The sequence below is a fragment of the Wyeomyia smithii genome, chromosome 2 (assembly GCF_029784165.1).
Source record: "Wyeomyia smithii strain HCP4-BCI-WySm-NY-G18 chromosome 2, ASM2978416v1, whole genome shotgun sequence".
Classification (NCBI taxonomy): Eukaryota; Metazoa; Arthropoda; class Insecta; order Diptera; family Culicidae; genus Wyeomyia; species Wyeomyia smithii.
The window spans coordinates 247785996-247802717 of NC_073695.1; the positions used below are offsets into that span (position 1 = coordinate 247785996).

The following is a 16722-nucleotide window of genomic DNA, read 5'->3' on the forward strand; positions in this document are numbered from 1 at the left end:
CGCACGACGGACAAATTTATGCTGAACAGATTCGATTCTGGATTTCCACACAGCTTCATAAGGTGACCAGACAACCGATGCGAACTCGAGTATCGAACGAACTAGGGAACAATAGAGGGCACGTAAGCAGATGGGGTCAATAAAGTCGTTTGCCATTTTCAGAACAAAACCTAGTTGACGATTGGCTTTTTGGATTATCACGGAATAATGCAGCTTGAATGTGAGTTGGTAGTCAAGCAATACTCCAAGATCCCTGACTTCGTCAACCCGTTCGAGTATCTGATCACCGATGACATAGTTGTATAGGATAGGTCCTTTAAGTCGTCGGTATGAAATCACGTAACACTTTGCCACACTCACTACCAGGAAGTTTGACTTGCACCAATGAACGAATTTATCCAGTAGCTTCTGGAGTTCTCTGCAATCAGCTTCATTTCGTATGATCAGGTAGATTTTCAAATCGTCAGCGTAGATTAGTACTCCACCATTCGCAAGAAGTATCGTCACGGCGTTAAAAAATATCACAAACAGCAGTGGACCCAGATTGCTTCCTTGAGGCACGCCAGAGGAGGGGGTCAAGCTTTCAGATACTGTTGATCCAATTTTTACGAAGAGCTGTCTGTTGCTCAGGTATGAGCGAAGCCAGCTGCAAATATTGTCGGACATTCCAAGACGATGCAGCTTAGCAAGGAGGATATCGTGATTAACGGTGTCAAATGCGGCTTTGATGTCGGTGTATACTGCATCAACCTGAGCTCCACCATCCATTGCACCGATACAAAATGATGTGAACTCGCACAGGTTAGTGTCCACGGAGCGTTTAAGGTAGAATCCATGTTGAGCAATGCTGATATAACTCCTACAAGAGCTGAATAGCATATCTTTCATGATGATCTCGAAGCATTTTGATCCAGCTGATAAAGAGGTCATGCCACGATAGTTAGCGATGTCGGACTTTTCGCCTTTCTTGTGCACCGGCAGCATATGGGAAATCTTCCATTCCGATGGGAATACTTGATGTTGAAGTGATCTATTGAAAATCGCCAGGAGGGGAGCAGTCAGAGAAGCGCTGCACTTTTTGAAGATGCAAGAGGGAATACCATCGGGGCCTGGCTTATAAGACTGCTTCAGTTTCTGTAATGCAGCTCCAACCATCGTAGCGTTAATATTAAATACGTCGAAATCTATCACGTCTCTTGGTACTAGACTGACAGCAGTGGGCACCCGGTTTTCAAACAAGCTAGCAAATTGTTGAGAAAAAAGAGCACATTTGGTTTCCGTAGAAGCGGCATTAACATTCCCTAGGTGCATCAGAATAGGAAGACCATTCTCTTTACGCTTCGAGTTTACAAAGCTCCAAAAACGTTTAGGGTTTCGCCGGAGATCCTCCTCTCTTCGCCTCACGTACCTTTTGTATAGGAAACGGTTATAACCACGGTAGGTTCGACTCGCCTCGTCAAATTGTCGCTTCGCATACAAGCTTTTATGCTGGCAATACTGTTTCAGCAAGTTGGAGCGCCGTCGACGCAGGATGCGAAGGTGCTTGTTGGACCATACAGGGGTTTTCGGCGGCCTTTTTAGCGGTACAGCTTGAACGATGCAATTCTGAATAGTACGATTGAAACAGCTAACTGCACAGTCAACGTCAGAATTTTGAATCACCTCAGACCAATCAACCTCGGACAGCAATTCGTTTAGAGTGTCGTAGTCGCCACGACGAAAGTCACGTTCAGTTAGATCGATATCTTGGTGGAAAGAAACAGTAGGCTCACAAAGAACAGTGAAGCAAATAGGTGGGTGATAAGGATCAATTGGTACAACTTCCTCAACAGCTAAAGAGACGGCGCCATCCTTTATAACGGAGTCTCTGGAGAATACGAGATCTAAAACACGGTCTAAGTTGTTTCGTATTAAATTATGCTGCCGTAGTCTGAGGAACGCCATGTTATCGAGAAGGGATTGGCTGGCCAAGGAAAGCTGTGACTGTACAGGATCAACAAAGGCATACCCGCTACCAGAACTCTTCCAAGCTAGGCGCGGTTGGTTAAAGTCACCCAGCAAGACGAGTTTTCCTATATCGCTAAACTTCCTGCTGATTTCAGAGACAGCATCAATATGAAGCATCACCAAGTTAATGTCTCGGCTTTTATCTGGTGGCAAATACAGAACACCAATGAAAAGTGGCAGTGGCTCTATGGCGATTTTTACCCATAGATGCTCAATGTTATCGGCAGCCGTGAGCTGGACTACAGATGACGCATATAACCGCTTTACGGCTATGAGCACGCCTCCGCCCGATTGACGCTGACTGTTAGAGGCACAACGATCAACACGATAAACGCAAAAATCGTTGTTGAAGAGCTGACAAGATTGAATGCGATCGTCCAAATTAGTCTCCGTGAACACGTACACGTCGTAGTCTAACTCAGTGGATGATAGAAACAGTTGATCAATTTTTGTCCTGAGGCCGTTGGTATTCTGGTAGTATATTTTTAGTTCGGATGAAGCATCGGCGGTGAGCGTTACGGTAGGACAGGAGCAACTGCGGGTCGCTGGCTGGAGTTCCTCAGTTGCGTTGGGGACGGCAACGGCTTCGACAGTGCTGGCGGCAAAATCATGTCCGGGTGTCAGACAGGAGGAAAAAAGGCTCGGTTGTTGTAGGCGAGGAGGTCTAGAAACAGTAAACGATTCAGGGTACGAAGCGCTCAGAAAGTCTGCATACTTGCCTGGGTTTACATTTCGGAGAACCCCCTCTCCCACTCCAAACACAGGACCGGGACGACTGCTGAACGCTGGCTGGCATGGCTCGACTGTGACGGGGGGATAAGGGGTTTCCAAATTGCTTGCAATAAATATGCGTCCCAGTGTCCAGTCATCGATTAATCCGTCGCTATCATGTCCGCGTCCGTTGGGGTGCACAGGGGGTCGTTCGCTGCTGGTTGCATCACCGGCCGCCAAAAATTTTCGGACACTCTATTGTCTGAGAATTCACGATAAACGATGCCTTTCGGCCAGGTCGAGGTAGAAAGTGCTTTTGATTTCAAGTTCGTGTCCATACCAATTTTGAAAGAGATGAAAGATAGACTGCTTATATCTCTTCCTTTGGCGACTAGCCGAGTAACCTGGATGTCGTTTCTTCCTAGGCGTTTTTTAACGTAAGCACACATTTGATCAGCAGAAACATCACGTGCAACCCGCGATACGTACAGCCAAAATTTTTGTTAAACTGCTGGTACGGCTTCTATTTCCAAAGACGGCGAGGGAGTACTTCCGGTGCCATGTAGAATCGGACGGTTGCGATTAGTTTTAATATCATTGGTCACACTAAAAAGCCGCCGGCTTCTTATGAGCCGTGGTTCTAAACCACTAAGTTGAGTGTTCTTCGGTGTAAGAGAGCTTGAATTTATAAGTGTGGCAAAATTGGTTCTTATTTCATTTTTCAGCTCACTCAGGATTTCAGATTTTAGACCACGCATTATGTCACTATGCGAGTTCAAAGCATGCTCTTGCCCGAGCTCTTGAGCAGCACGAACAGAGTTGCGGTAACGGATGTCTTTCATCAAGGTAGTGCAATCTCGACACAGCCAAAATATTTGGCAATTTTTCATCACCTCTCCAAACGCTTCAGCCGAAATACGAGTGCATCTTGGATGGAAAATAGCGTTGCAAAATCCTTGACAAATAACTTGCCCCTCCGTGATTTCACTGTTGCATGAATGGTAAATATGACACATTTCGAACGGTAGGTTCTCAGATACGAGAGATATTACGCCTGAGTTTATGTAATATGCTATAATACAGCACGAAACTTGGTAGAAAGTTGACACTGCTTCCGATGGTTGCTGATAGATAGCGTTTCGAGTGAAAAAAAAATCGTGCGTAGGTATAGGTAGGTAGCAGCAGTAAACAAAGCGCTGGTACGCGAAACTGAAAAGTTGCTTCTACGGCACTGAGTACTTCACAAATAGTTAACAGTCGTTGGACTATGCACAGACACTTATCGACGAAACTTATAGCAAGCGTAAATGACTTTTATTGCCCAAAAACATAACAAAAACAGCTCGAGGAGTAGAGCCAAAATCAACAACACAATTCACTCTCACAATTGTCAGAGATAGCTTAAAATTGTAAGATCGTTTAAAATTGTTTGCGTATATTTATACTTGTTTTATTCCATTATATGCTGAAAACAAGAAGAAAGTTCAACAATATTTGCATGATACACACGCTGTACGGATTTCGATTCAAGCAAATAACAAGAATCAAAATCCGTACGGCACAGTTTTTGTTGAATAAATACAACTTACACTATTTACTAGACAATATACAGCTCGAAAATGACAAAAACTTACCTTTTCCATCAATTTTAAAAAGATTCACAGTGTAAAACACTTATATCCCACTTGAAAATTGTTTTTATCTGAAGAACGTTTCCTTAGTAAATTCTCTAACGATACAACGAAATGACAACTGAAACCGATACACGATTGATTTTTTATTTTTAATATTTTTATTTCATGGCCTACTGGCGTGTAGTTTAATTTAACAGAAGGCCAACAACATAACGGATATGTACATGTAACTGTCATATGAATTTTCACTTTTATTATGCTTAAAACTGAAGAAAAACATCAAGGTGTACGGATTTTGATACTGTACGGGTTTCGATCCAGCACGGTACTCCCAAAGTTAGATGCCCGTAAGCGCCACTATGTGCTGACATATAGTCATTTTTGAGCCGAATATCTAATACTGATAGACATATATTGAGAACCAAAGCGGGTTGTTTAATCGGTATAGTGTCTTCGGCAAAATTGTATATAATAATTTTGTTCATTAAAAAGCAGTAATTTTTTCCATGTTTTTTTTCTCATTTTTTTTCCTCTCCAAGTTCAACCAACTATCAATGCTTAGCTAACATTGTGCAATTTTCGTAAAAAAATTCAAATTTTTAATAAGTCGGTTTTCTGATATTATAATAATGTTTTGTAATAATATGAAAGCTCACCAGGCTTAGTTAATATATTATTGTAATTTTAGCAGATACAAAAAAAATGCCATCTATCCGCAGAGAGCCGCAACAAGTGCATTGCGAAAATCTATTCCAAATATATCGAATTCCCCTATGTATGAACATTTCACCCAATGACTGTTGTCTAACGCTTCCAACTTAACACGGCACTCAGTAAGACTCACCCTGACGCTTATCTATTCCGCCGAACTCTTATCTGCCTGGACCGAATCGTTATCTCCCGATAGTCCCTGCAGTCAATCGAGCTCTCTGGTATGTGAGAACAAACAAACTGCTTTGAGCACCAAGCTTTTTCGAACTCTCGCGACGACACTTACGAAATTCGGATACCTACTCAATTTTTTTTTGCTGGAAGCTTATCAGTAGAACCAACCGCTCAGGTGTGATTCCGCGCAGGTTGATCGAAGCGGCCGCAGCAGGTTGAGTGTACCTTATCGCTAACGCTTCCACTTTTCAAGGCTTGAGACACAGTGAGACGACGGTGGACAGCGGGAGACAAAGCGTTCCGGACAACGGATAGGCGAGGCTCGCGAACCGAGCTACCGTCAGTGTTTCGTTATCCATCGTAATATATGCGTGCGCGTAATCCCGCGTTAGTGACGCGTTTTATCTGGAGCAGTGAGTGTTTTTTATATTCCTCTAGTTGGTGGTGAAAGTGTGTTAAACCGTGTTTTTAGTGGTTCTGGTTGTGAAAAACGACCTTCAAGTTGAATTTTGGTTGAAACAGAGTGTTTTGCTGTGAAATATTGCGAATAACGATGGCTCGCGGAGAAGGTAAAGGTGAAAGTATGGCCAAACTGGCCAATCGGATTGCCGCCGTCAAATATACACTGTTCTGCTTCAACATCGTAGCGTGGGTAAGTGAAATCATGAATGAAGAACCATGCGTCATCGTAAGAATTCTACGGAATTTAGCAAGTGGACTATTCTCATGATCAGTAGGAGTCCGACAATTGCTGAGTGACTCATTATCAAATAGTATCCAGTTCCCAGTAATGGTGATGGAACCGCGAGTGTGGTACCGCTTATCACCTGCAAACGTAAGCCACATTTGCTGCTGATAAGCAACTTTCTGTCTGATTGCCCAATATGGCTGCCCCTTGAGCTCAGACTGGTAGAAACAAACAAAAAGTGTAACGTGCAATGTGAGCACTTTTTTCTTTAGTTTGGTTTGCCTTGTTTGGGTTATTTATAGGGATGGTAAAGTTAGGTCTGGGTAGTTCCGGTAGCAAATTGGAACGAGCTTTCAAAGTGCAAAGCGTTTAATGTGGTACAACACAGAAACTATTATCCCACTTACAAAGCAAAATTAGTGCTCTGCTTCTAAACCTAATCATTTTAGAGCATATAAATTTGCGCTCTAACTTTCCTAACTAACGGTGAGACTTTCGGAGACTGAATGTAAAGCTACTTTTTCGTATTTTACATTCAGTTAAACCCGTCAATTTACTGGCATATAATAAAGCGTCTTTTTTTTCTTCTCGCAACTAAGTCCTTTCTATCCAACGGACTACCGGAGGTGAATCACATGCCCGTCGACTTAAACTAAGAAACACGTAACTCGTAGGAACAGCTCGCGTCGAACTGTCAGGAGAAAACTGCCTCCGCGTTGGAGGGTTTTCATGGCAATACACCCAGCCGTTGAGAGTAGAGTTTGTCTATGTTTAATTTTTACAAATTGGTAAAAAATATAGAAAAGTCGTCTAGATTTTATTCTTGATAATTCGAGTATTTAAAGTTCCTCAAATCAACGATGTCTTGAAACTCACAACAGTTTACTTAAATCTGACACCATTGACTAGTTTGCGTAAAACCCCTCGTTTAACCGTCGCAAGGAGAAACTCAGCCTGACGCGACGTGTAGATTCGAATTTCCCCTTTCTGACAAACCTTCAGCTGACTTTATTATCGGAAAACTGTTCTAGTTTTTTTCCTTCTCTTTTTTACGCTGCACTTTACGACCAGCTCACAGTTTTTCAGCAGTTGCAGTCTCGCACTCAAAAACGGCGAACTGGAGAATCCCGAGAACCGAAACGGAAATCTAACCGGAACTGCAGTGTCAAGCGGGGAAAAGTTTAAGGATTTTTATTACACTCATAGTTTCCGTGTTTTAAGTGGCATTTTGTATTTCTCCAGCAGGAGTTCCTCGGCCAAACTCGACACTTCTGTGCTGGGCCACCCTCGAGCTCGAAACAAAGAAGCACCAGAACGCAAAAAGTAGATGATGAAAAGTCTTGCGAGAACTGTTTTCCCCCTTCTCGCACATTTGACGATTCCGTATACCCACCAGGAAATAAGTTCACTGTTCTCCGATAGTGGCAATTTATGCGGGGTGTGAAAATTTATAATTCGTACGTGCTTAAGTAGCCCCGGATGAGAAATAAACTGCTCATCCCCAAGTAGGACGAAAGTGATTCAATTCTCCCCCGTTTTGAAAGTAATCAAGTTTTTCCCACCCATAATTAACTCCCCGTGCATGCCCCCTTCGGATGCGTACCAACCTAATTCGCGCATACACGAGGCAATTTTAAAAAGTCATAAGACTAGCACATAACCGCAAACCACAGCGAACGCTTTCAGCAGCAGGCTTCATCACGTCGCAATTTGCTTTGATCACCCGGGTTTATCCAGCCGGCTAAGCCGGCGAATGGAATCACTCTTTGAAGCGACTTTCGGGTCGAAAGTGTAATTTGCCAACTTCCCAACATCCACTTACCGGAATTACTCAGCCAAACAATTTCTGACTCCCTCCTTCCGCTCCCTTAGGGAATGTGCCGCTAGAGTTCAGCTTTAGAGCCAGCAACCAGCAGCAGCGCGCGCGTGGGTGAAGAGATAAGAGTTTCCACCGGCAAGTGAGCTGGAAACCGCAGTTGTCAACCCTTGCTTGCGCTACATACCTACATAGGGGACACACAAACGCTAGAGCGGACTGTGTTGCATCAGCAGCAGCAACGTGCACCGATGAATCCGTGTACATTTTCCACAACAGGATCAGACAGGCAGTCGCCCTCCCTGTCGCGGTAATGATGTTGTTCTAGTCGAAACGAAACAGCATCCCGCTGAGCTGCCATTGCTATCTGTCTATCGGTGAAACGGGAGAAGGAGGAAAACCTGATGCAAAGAAAACTTTTGCAGAAATTGAGAACTCTATACGCGCTTTTGTTTTCGTTCGTTGACTGAAGTGGTTAACTGTACGCTGTCGTCATGAATCTGGTTGGAGGATATTTGGCGTGGTACGGGATGCGCCCAACAATAGTGCCACTTGACTGACTGAACGACAGATTTGGGGAATGCTTTGTGCTGCTCTATAGCCAGAGGAGGACATCGAGAGTAACTAGAAACTTAGCTCATTTCTTGCTGGCAGCATCAACCGAAAACATTGTTTGGAGGGAAACTTTTTCTCCTCTCTATCTGTGGCAGTTTATGAATTTTGCTCAAGTTTTAATCATGGTTGTTTAAAGTGTTTTCTTTCTCTACGCAAGCATTGAAATGTGCTTAAAAATCGTAGTTGTATCCACGACTTCAAAGTCAGAGGATTTTAAGAATTGCACGAATAGATAAGAAATGTCATTTTCAAGTTTCAACTTTGAGTACTTTTCCAGCTTCAGTTATGCATACTAATTAGGTTATTGAACAAAAAACAGAAACTGCTGAAAACGGAGCGGAGTAGAATTTCTGCCGCTTTCAATTTTTTTTTTTATACAAACGCGAGTTTAAACATGTCCGCAATAATAAAAATCTTGTAGAACGTATTCAAAAAATTACGTGAGTCTAAAAGAAAATGCGTGTCTGATTTTTTGAGAGCATCTTAAAAAATTTTTTCAGCCTTCTGGCGGTAATTTTAGAATTAAAATCACTGGTTACAAACATAATTGAAAAATGTGTTGTTTTGCTAAATTCAAGATGATTAAACTCTATTAGGCATACACACGCAAAGCATAAAGGTTGGTGAGCATATGGACATAAAGCCAAATGAACGCGAGATCAGACAGACGCGATACGAAATGGAAGCGAGGCCGTTTTAACCAAATAAAATGAAGTCAAAAATTCTTTGTTGATAACTAGAACATTAAATTTGTCGCAAGTCTTTGAATCTAGTTGGTTGTTGTGTTATTTTTCTTGATGCAATTCAACTGCATTTATTCAAAACATGTTTGCTTTACTACAAAGATAACTAGAACTAGACACCCAACTTCCATGTTTTCATACATTTTGAACACGACCGACTTCCGACGGTTAGTGCTGCCATCTGATGACTTAAATTCTCATAAAATTGTCACTATGAGCAAAACCGATTTATCGTGCATAGTCCGTCATCGATCGCTGAGCTGTTCAAGATTATATATGAAAAAGGTGTAGCAGTTTGGTCAGCTCGACGCTTAAGATAACATGCAGATTAATGATATTGTCACTTTTTGCACTTAATGCTATTGTCATATTTTTGCCTTTCTCCTAGAAAGGTATAGCAATCACTTGCAAAACCGAAAGTATGAAAGTGCTCCAAAGGGCCGAATGGCATATATCACTCGACTCAGCTCGACAGGCTGAGCATTTTCTGTATGTGTGTGTGTGTGTATGTGTGTGTGTGTGTGTGTGTGTGTGTGTGTGTGTATGTGCAGATTTTTATTCTCACTCACTTTTCTCAGAGATGGCTGGACCGATTCTCATGAAATTAATTGCAAATGAAAGGTCTTGTGGCCCCATAAGACCTTATTAAATTTCATTGTTATCGGATTTTTAGTTTAGAGGTTATGTGTCAAAATGTAAAAATCATGAAACATCATTATCTCAAAAACTACACAACCAATTTGAACAAAATTGATTTCAAATGAACGGGCTATCTAAAAAACCCTTAACTTTTGAATTTTAAAAAGATTGGACATGTGGTTCGAAAGTTATGAAAAGAAACGTGTTCTAGAGACCGTTTAATCTCACTCATGTTTCTCAGAGATGGCTGTATCGATTTGCATAAAATCGGTGTCTAATGGAAGGCCTAGTTGCCCCATAAGACCCTATTGATTTGTTTTGCAATCGGACTGTTACTTTGCCTGTTATGTTTAAAAATGTGAAATCCAGCTATGAAAAGGAACATATTCCGAAGACTATATGGACTCACTCACTTTTCTCAGAGATGGCTGACCCGATTTCCACAAAATTAGTGTCGAGACACAAATAGCTGCCTCGCAACACCCTATTGAATTTTACTGTTATCGGACTGTAACTTCGTCTGTAAAGTACCGGATTGTGAAAATCACGAAACTTCATTATCTCAGAAACTACACAACCGATTTGATCAATATAATTATCAGATGAGCGGGCTAGTTAAGGGTTAACTGATGAATTATGATTGAACACGTGGTTTCAAAGTTTGGCTGCCCTATACGTTCCCATTTCATTTGATTATAATTGAACTTAAGCAACCGTTATGTATTAAATTGTTAATAAAACAACGAAAGTCTATTATTTCAAAGATTACATGACTTATTTAAACATAACTAGTGTCATACGAACGAGTCATCTCTCAAACTTACAAATAGCAAACTACATAACAATTTGATATGTGGCTCAAAAGTTATGGAAAGAAAAGAAACTTGCTTTGATCGATATATGTGGTCTCAACATAATTTAAATGATGTATCGTACTATTTGAACGTTCCAAATTCATTGATTCCTTGCGATGTGTTTCAGATCTGAAAATGCACGACGAATCGGCCATAGGATATGATCAAAGTCAAATAACAAATCGTTTAAAATGATTGGTTTTATCGAAATGACAACATCCTCGACTTTTGGCTTCTGTACATCGCATTAATGCTGAATATATTCATATTGGGTGGTATTTAGTTATTTTGGTTCTTTTCCAGAAACTAAAAGTGATCGTCTTTAACTTCAAAATAGTGTGCAGGGTCAATATTTGGTTTCTATGCATCATTTCGATTCGGGAAATATTCATATTGAGTATTATTCGGTCATTTTCGACTGTTTCCTAGAAATTGCCATTTAGCGATTCAAAATGGTGCCTGAGGTCAATTGTTAGCTCATTGCATTATTCTGGTTCCAGAGATACTCATTTTAGATGGTATTTGGTTATTTTAGGCTGTTTTTCACAAACCGGAAGTCGCCATCTTGGATTTCAAAATGGTTCTTAAGATAATTTCTGGCCTCTGAGCGTCGTTCTGGTTGAAGAAACACCAATATTGGGTGTTATTCGATCATTTTCGGCTGTTTCCCAGGAACCGGAAGTCGCTAACCTAGAATCTAAAATGGGGTCTGTGGTTTATTTCAGCTGCTGTGTATCAATTCTAGATCCGGAGATACTCATGTTAGACGGAAATCGGCCATTTTTGGTTGTTTTCCAGAAACCAGAAAATGCCATCCCAAAATTCATAATGGTATCTGAGGTCAATTTTTAGCTTCTTGCAACATTCTTGCTTCGGAGATACTCATATTGGGTCGCTTTGGGTTGTTTTTCAGAAACCGAAAGTCGTCGTTTTATTCTTAAAAATTGCCTGTGAAATCAATTTTTGTCATCTGGGCGTTATTCTGGTTCCGAAAACATTCGTATTTGGTCATTTCCGGCTGTTTGCCAGACACCGGAAATCACCATCTTAAAATTCAAGATTGTGTCTGTGATCAATTTTTAGCTTCTGTCCATCTTTATGGTTCCGGAGGTACTCATATTTAATGAGAATCGTCCATTTCAGGCCGTTTACCAGAAACCGGAAGTTGGCATCTTACAATTTAAAATGTTATCTTAAGTCGATTTGTGGCTCTAGTGCCACATTACGGTTTCGGAAATATCCATATTGGGTGGTATTTGGTCCGCTGTGCCGCTGTTTTTCCGAAACCGGGAGTCGCCATTCTGGGTTTCATAATGGCATATGCAGACAATGTTTGGCATCTAAACGTCATACTGGTTAGAGAAATACTCATATTGGGTGGTATTTGGTCATTTTCAGCTGTTTTTCAGAAACCGTCATCTTAGAATTCAAAATGGTATCTGTGGTCGATTTGAGCTCCTGTGTATCATTCTAGATCCGGATATTATTATATTGGGTGGAAATCGGTCATATTTGGTTGTTTTCCAGAAACCGGATGTTGCTATCTTACAATCCAAAATGTTGCCTCGATTATGGAACATATTTGTCACCACTAAAAACATTCACCTACCAAATATGGCTCCATTTAGTTGATTAGTTCGCGAGATGTGCAGAAATTTGTACAGAAACATGTGATTCCAGAAGAGAAAGGGGCGTCGAACCATTATGGACATATTTTTACCTCTAAAAAAATTCACATACCAAATTTGGTTGTATTTTCTTGATTGGTTCTTGAGCTGTGCGAAATTTGTGTTTCATTTGTATGGGACCCCTTCCTTAGAGAAAAGGAAGGTGTGTCAAACCATTAAGCACATATTTGTTACCTCTAAAAAAATTCACCTGCAAAATTTGGTTCCATTTAGTTGGTTAGTTCTCGAGATGTGCAGAAATTTGTGTTTCATTTGTATGAAACCACTCCTTTCCAGAAGAGGGAGGGGCGGCCAACTATTATGGACACATTTGTTACCCCTTAAAACATCCACATGCCAAATTCGGTTTCATTTGCTTGGTTTGTTTTTGAGTAGTGCAGAAATTTATGTCTCCCTTCCAGAAGAGGGAGGGGTCTCAAACTATCATAGGAACCTTTATCGGCACCAAAAACCCCTACATACAAATTTTCACGTTGATCGGTTCGGTAGTTTTCGAGCCTATTAAATCAGACAGACAGACAGGTAGACAGACCGGACTGCATTTTTAAATGTATAGATTACAACATCAATTTTTTAGAACCTAAAGAGTGAATATACATTTATTGGATTGCAGCGTTCATGTAAATCTATTTTTACAACTAATAAGTTTTAACGAGAAAGGCTGGGTCTGACCGCTAGGTGGATTAATTTAGGTTTTTGTACTTCAAAGTACGAATGAAAAGTGTGAAATTGACTGTCAGAGTGGGGGTTTATATTGAGGGGTTATATTTATTTTCAGGTCCCATTCTACCAAAACATAAAGTTTGATATGTCGCAAGCCAGGTTTCAGAACCATTGTGCATATGGTCAGGTTCACCGGGGCACCCGATTTTTGCTTTATTAACCCGTGAAGACCCGGGATGGAACTTATTTTTTGAAAATGCTCGTTCTCAGCACTGGAACGGCCGATTTGGGAAAACTTGGAATTTTACTCAAGGGGAATAGTAGCTCTAAGTTTTGGTAAAGGTGCCACCCCTCTGGACCCCTCCCCACTTTCGTGAGACGCAAATATGTTTGTGTTTCTTTCTAATTTTTCAAGCAGATTGAGCAAACACTGGGAATTTTTATACGTATCAATTGCTTCATGTATCAAATTATGTCAGGTGGATGAAATATGATATGTTCGAGTGAATTTTGGTGTTTCCAAATTATTTTAGTACTAAATCACAAAACTACGTATTTTCATAAAAATTCAAACAACAAAACCGTTCTTCAAATTTTAGGCTCTACATTTTTGCGGTAAGGTCTCCGGAATCCATACGCGATGAAATATTTATTCTAGCATGCAAATATTTTGAGAAAAACCAGTTTAAATTCACCAAAGTACATATTTTCATGGGAACATGATTTTCTCAGTCTTCCACGGTAGGTTTTAACTTAGCTCTTCAATTTTCAAGCTCTATATTTCAAGAGTAACATCTTCTGAATCCAAAGATGGTGAAAGATTTTTTCTAGCATGCACAGATTTGGAGAAAATCAACTTTTAATAAGAACTCGTACTTTAGTGAATTCAAACTCGTTTCTCTCTAAATCTGTGCATGCTAGAAAAAATCTTTCAGCATCTTTGGATTCAGAAGACGTTTCTCTAGAAATATAGAGCTTGAAAATTGAAAAGCTAAGTTGAAACCTACTGTGGGAGACTGAGAAAATCAGGTTACCATAAAAATACGTACTTTGGTGAATTTAAGCTCGTTTTTCTTAAATTATTTGTATGCTAAAATAAATATTTCATCGCGTATGGATTCAGGAGACCTTACCTCAAAAATGTAGAGCTTAAAATTTGAAGAACGATTTTCTTATTTGAATTTTTATGAAAATACGTAGTTTTGTGATTTTGTACTGAAATAATTTGGGAACTCAAAAATTCACTGTTATATACCATATTTCATCTACCTGACATGATTTGATACATGGAGCAATTGATACGTATGAAAATTCCCAGTGTTTGCTCAATCTGCTTGAAAAATTAGAAAGAAACACAAACATATTTGCGTCTCACGAAAACGGGGAGGGGTCCAGAGGGGTGGCACCTTTACCAAAACTTAGAGCTACTATTCCCCTTGAGTAAAATTTCAAGATTTCTCAAATCGGCCGTTCCAGTGCTGAGAACGAGCATTTTCAAAAAGCAAGTTCCGTCCCGGGTCTTTACGGGTTAACCTCGGCAAGTGTGGAAAAATTGGCTGTAGAGCGTGCTCATAGGGGTTATAAGGAAGTTCTGATGATACGCTTAATTTTTAATGATGCGCCGATAACACAGTGCAACAAAAATTGACTTTTTTTCTGCCTTTGCTCCTATATGTAATTCTTTTGTGTATTTTTATGCAAAACTAAATTTCCCCGAGCTTAATCATATTTCAACTTAAGGGGCAACAATGGCGCCATTTTGAATTTTAGAGAAACCGGTAATTTTTGATGTTTTTTCGACGCCATTTTGTTTTAAGACCGAATATCAAAATTCTAAGAGTTTGTCCACATATGAGCATCTTTTTACCCATCTTTTGAAAAAAACAGATCTTAAATCGGGCAAAAACTGAGCACAAAACTGTTATGCTACGAACCCGGTTTTGGCATAGGTTTAGTATATTTCACAAAGCAAAATAATATCGATTATTTCTAAGCATTAATGGTAATACGCTAATATCTCAAAGTGGTAGTCAAATTATATCTTATTTTGAGTAAAAAAGTCTCAGAAATCGAATGGTAGGTGTCTGATCTACGTGAAATGTCAGCAAAATGTCGATTTCATTTTGCTTTGTGAAATATACTAAAGCTATGCCAAAACCGGTTTCGTAGAATCACCGTTTTGAGCTCAGTTTTTGTCCGATTTAAGATCTGTTTTTTCAATAGATGGGTAAAAAGATGCTAATATGTGGACAAACCCTTGAAATTTTGATATTTGGTCTTAAAACAAAATGGCGTCGAAAAAATATTAAAAATTTCCAGTTTCTCAAAAATTCAAAATGGCGCCATTGTTGCCTCTTAAGTTGAAATATGTTCAAACTCCGGGAAATTTATTTTCGCATCAGACTTCATCAAAAAATCATACATTGAAGCCAAGGCAAAAAAATTGTTGCACTGTGTAATTCTTGATTCTTCCGGAAAGTTTCATGTTTGAGAACTAAACATTCGTACACATTATTATCATTTTTCGGCTGGCAGCACCGTATAGTCGTCCACATGGATACTGAAAAAATTGTTTCACCTTTCAACACTCATGTATTGGCCGTTGACGTTAAGTATACATCATATTAACAGTGTATAAATTAGTTCGACTTTTGCTCACGCGCAGCGACAATCATGTCCGATGAATTCTTCAAGAGTCAGGTATCTTGTCCTAGTCATCTTTGTTTACTATTAATTTACTCATAGTACCAGGGAAAACAGACAACCCTCCCAGATGGTCTCGAGGTACGATGCCGGCCCAACAAGCCAGTCGTCGTAGGTTCGAGTCTCGGCTTGAGAGAGACTGTTAGTGTCAGTAGGATCGTAGCGCTAGCCCCGCAATTGTCATGTGCACTAAACAGCCGGCTGCGAAGTCTGTGTATAAAAAAACAGAAGGTCAAGTTCCGAATTGGAATGTAGCACCAAGGCTTTGCTTACCGGGGAAAGCGTACAAAATCAAATAAAATTGGCAACAAAATTTAAATGAAATTTAGTTATGTTTGTACCATACATTCGTGTACATAATAACATGGAAATATAAATACATTATTAACTACAGTGTTAGACAAGTTGATTGATTAGAGATATTAATGATCTGAGGTTATATGACGAAGAGGCCGCTGCTTCCAACGCCAGCCTGATGGCCTACTCATAAAGCGGAAACCTTGCATTCATTATGCGTTCGGCCCATTATACTTAACTATGTATGGCTATTGGTAATCTCCAGCCCTCCCGGAACGAACTTGCCTCTCTCTCTCTCTCTCTCTCTCTCTCTCTCTCTCTCTCTCTCTCTCTCTCTCTCTCTTTCTCTCTCTCTCTTGTCCTCTCTCTTGTCCTCTTTCTCACTCTCTCTTGTCCTATCTTTCACTCTCTCTTGTCCTCTCTCTCACTATCTCTTGTCCTCTTTTTAACTCTCTCTTGTCCTCTTTCTCACTCTCTCTTGTCCTCTCTCTCTCACCCTCTCCCTCACTCTCTCTTGTCCTATCTCTTACTCTCCTACACCATACCGGATACCAATTTTTCGTGCAGTTGTTAAAGAGGTGTAATCTTTTTCTGGATCGTTTTTATGGGGTGGGTATTCTAGTGCGGACTTTTTGCCATCTTTAACGTTGCGGTTTTTCCGTTACAAATATATCTATTTTTAGGGCTATTACCCTCCAAGGAGTGAGGCAGTCATTCCCTAGGCTATATTTTACTGAGGCTTTGACGCCTCTGTGCTAAGACCTAAGTATGGTCTGGAT

The 16722-nt window shown here is 40.3% G+C and overlaps 2 protein-coding genes across 2 annotated transcripts in view; one reads left to right on the forward strand and one right to left on the reverse strand.

Moving 5' to 3' along the window:
* Positions 1-583: 583 nt before the first annotated feature.
* Positions 584-2803, reverse strand: LOC129720536 (uncharacterized). The gene is made up of 3 exons (XM_055672016.1): positions 2727-2803; positions 709-2671; positions 584-646 (listed from the first exon to the last, which is right to left on the reverse strand). Exons 1-3 carry the CDS (start codon positions 2801-2803, stop codon positions 584-586), a joined length of 2103 nt encoding a protein of 700 aa, XP_055527991.1.
* Positions 2804-5416: 2613 nt separating this feature from the next.
* Positions 5417-16722, forward strand: part of LOC129724601 (tetraspanin-2A) — a 137129-nt gene continuing 125823 nt past the window's right edge. Inside the window, exon 1 of the mRNA XM_055679604.1 lies at positions 5417-5889. Within this exon, the coding sequence (XP_055535579.1) occupies positions 5791-5889 (99 nt within the window). The 5' untranslated portion in view covers positions 5417-5790. The remainder of the gene's footprint in view (positions 5890-16722) is intronic.

Coding starts and splice junctions, on each gene's coding strand:
- LOC129720536 (XM_055672016.1), bottom strand. CDS start 2,803: ATGCCAGCCAGCGTTCAGCAGTCGTCCCGGTCCTGTGTTTGGAGTGGG. Junction 2,672..2,726: donor TCTCCGAAATGTAAACCCAG/GCAAGTATGCAG, acceptor TACTGTTTCTAG/ACCTCCTCGCCTACAACAAC. Junction 647..708: donor TCAAAGCCGCATTTGACACC/GTTAATCACGAT, acceptor CAATATTTGCAG/CTGGCTTCGCTCATACCTGA.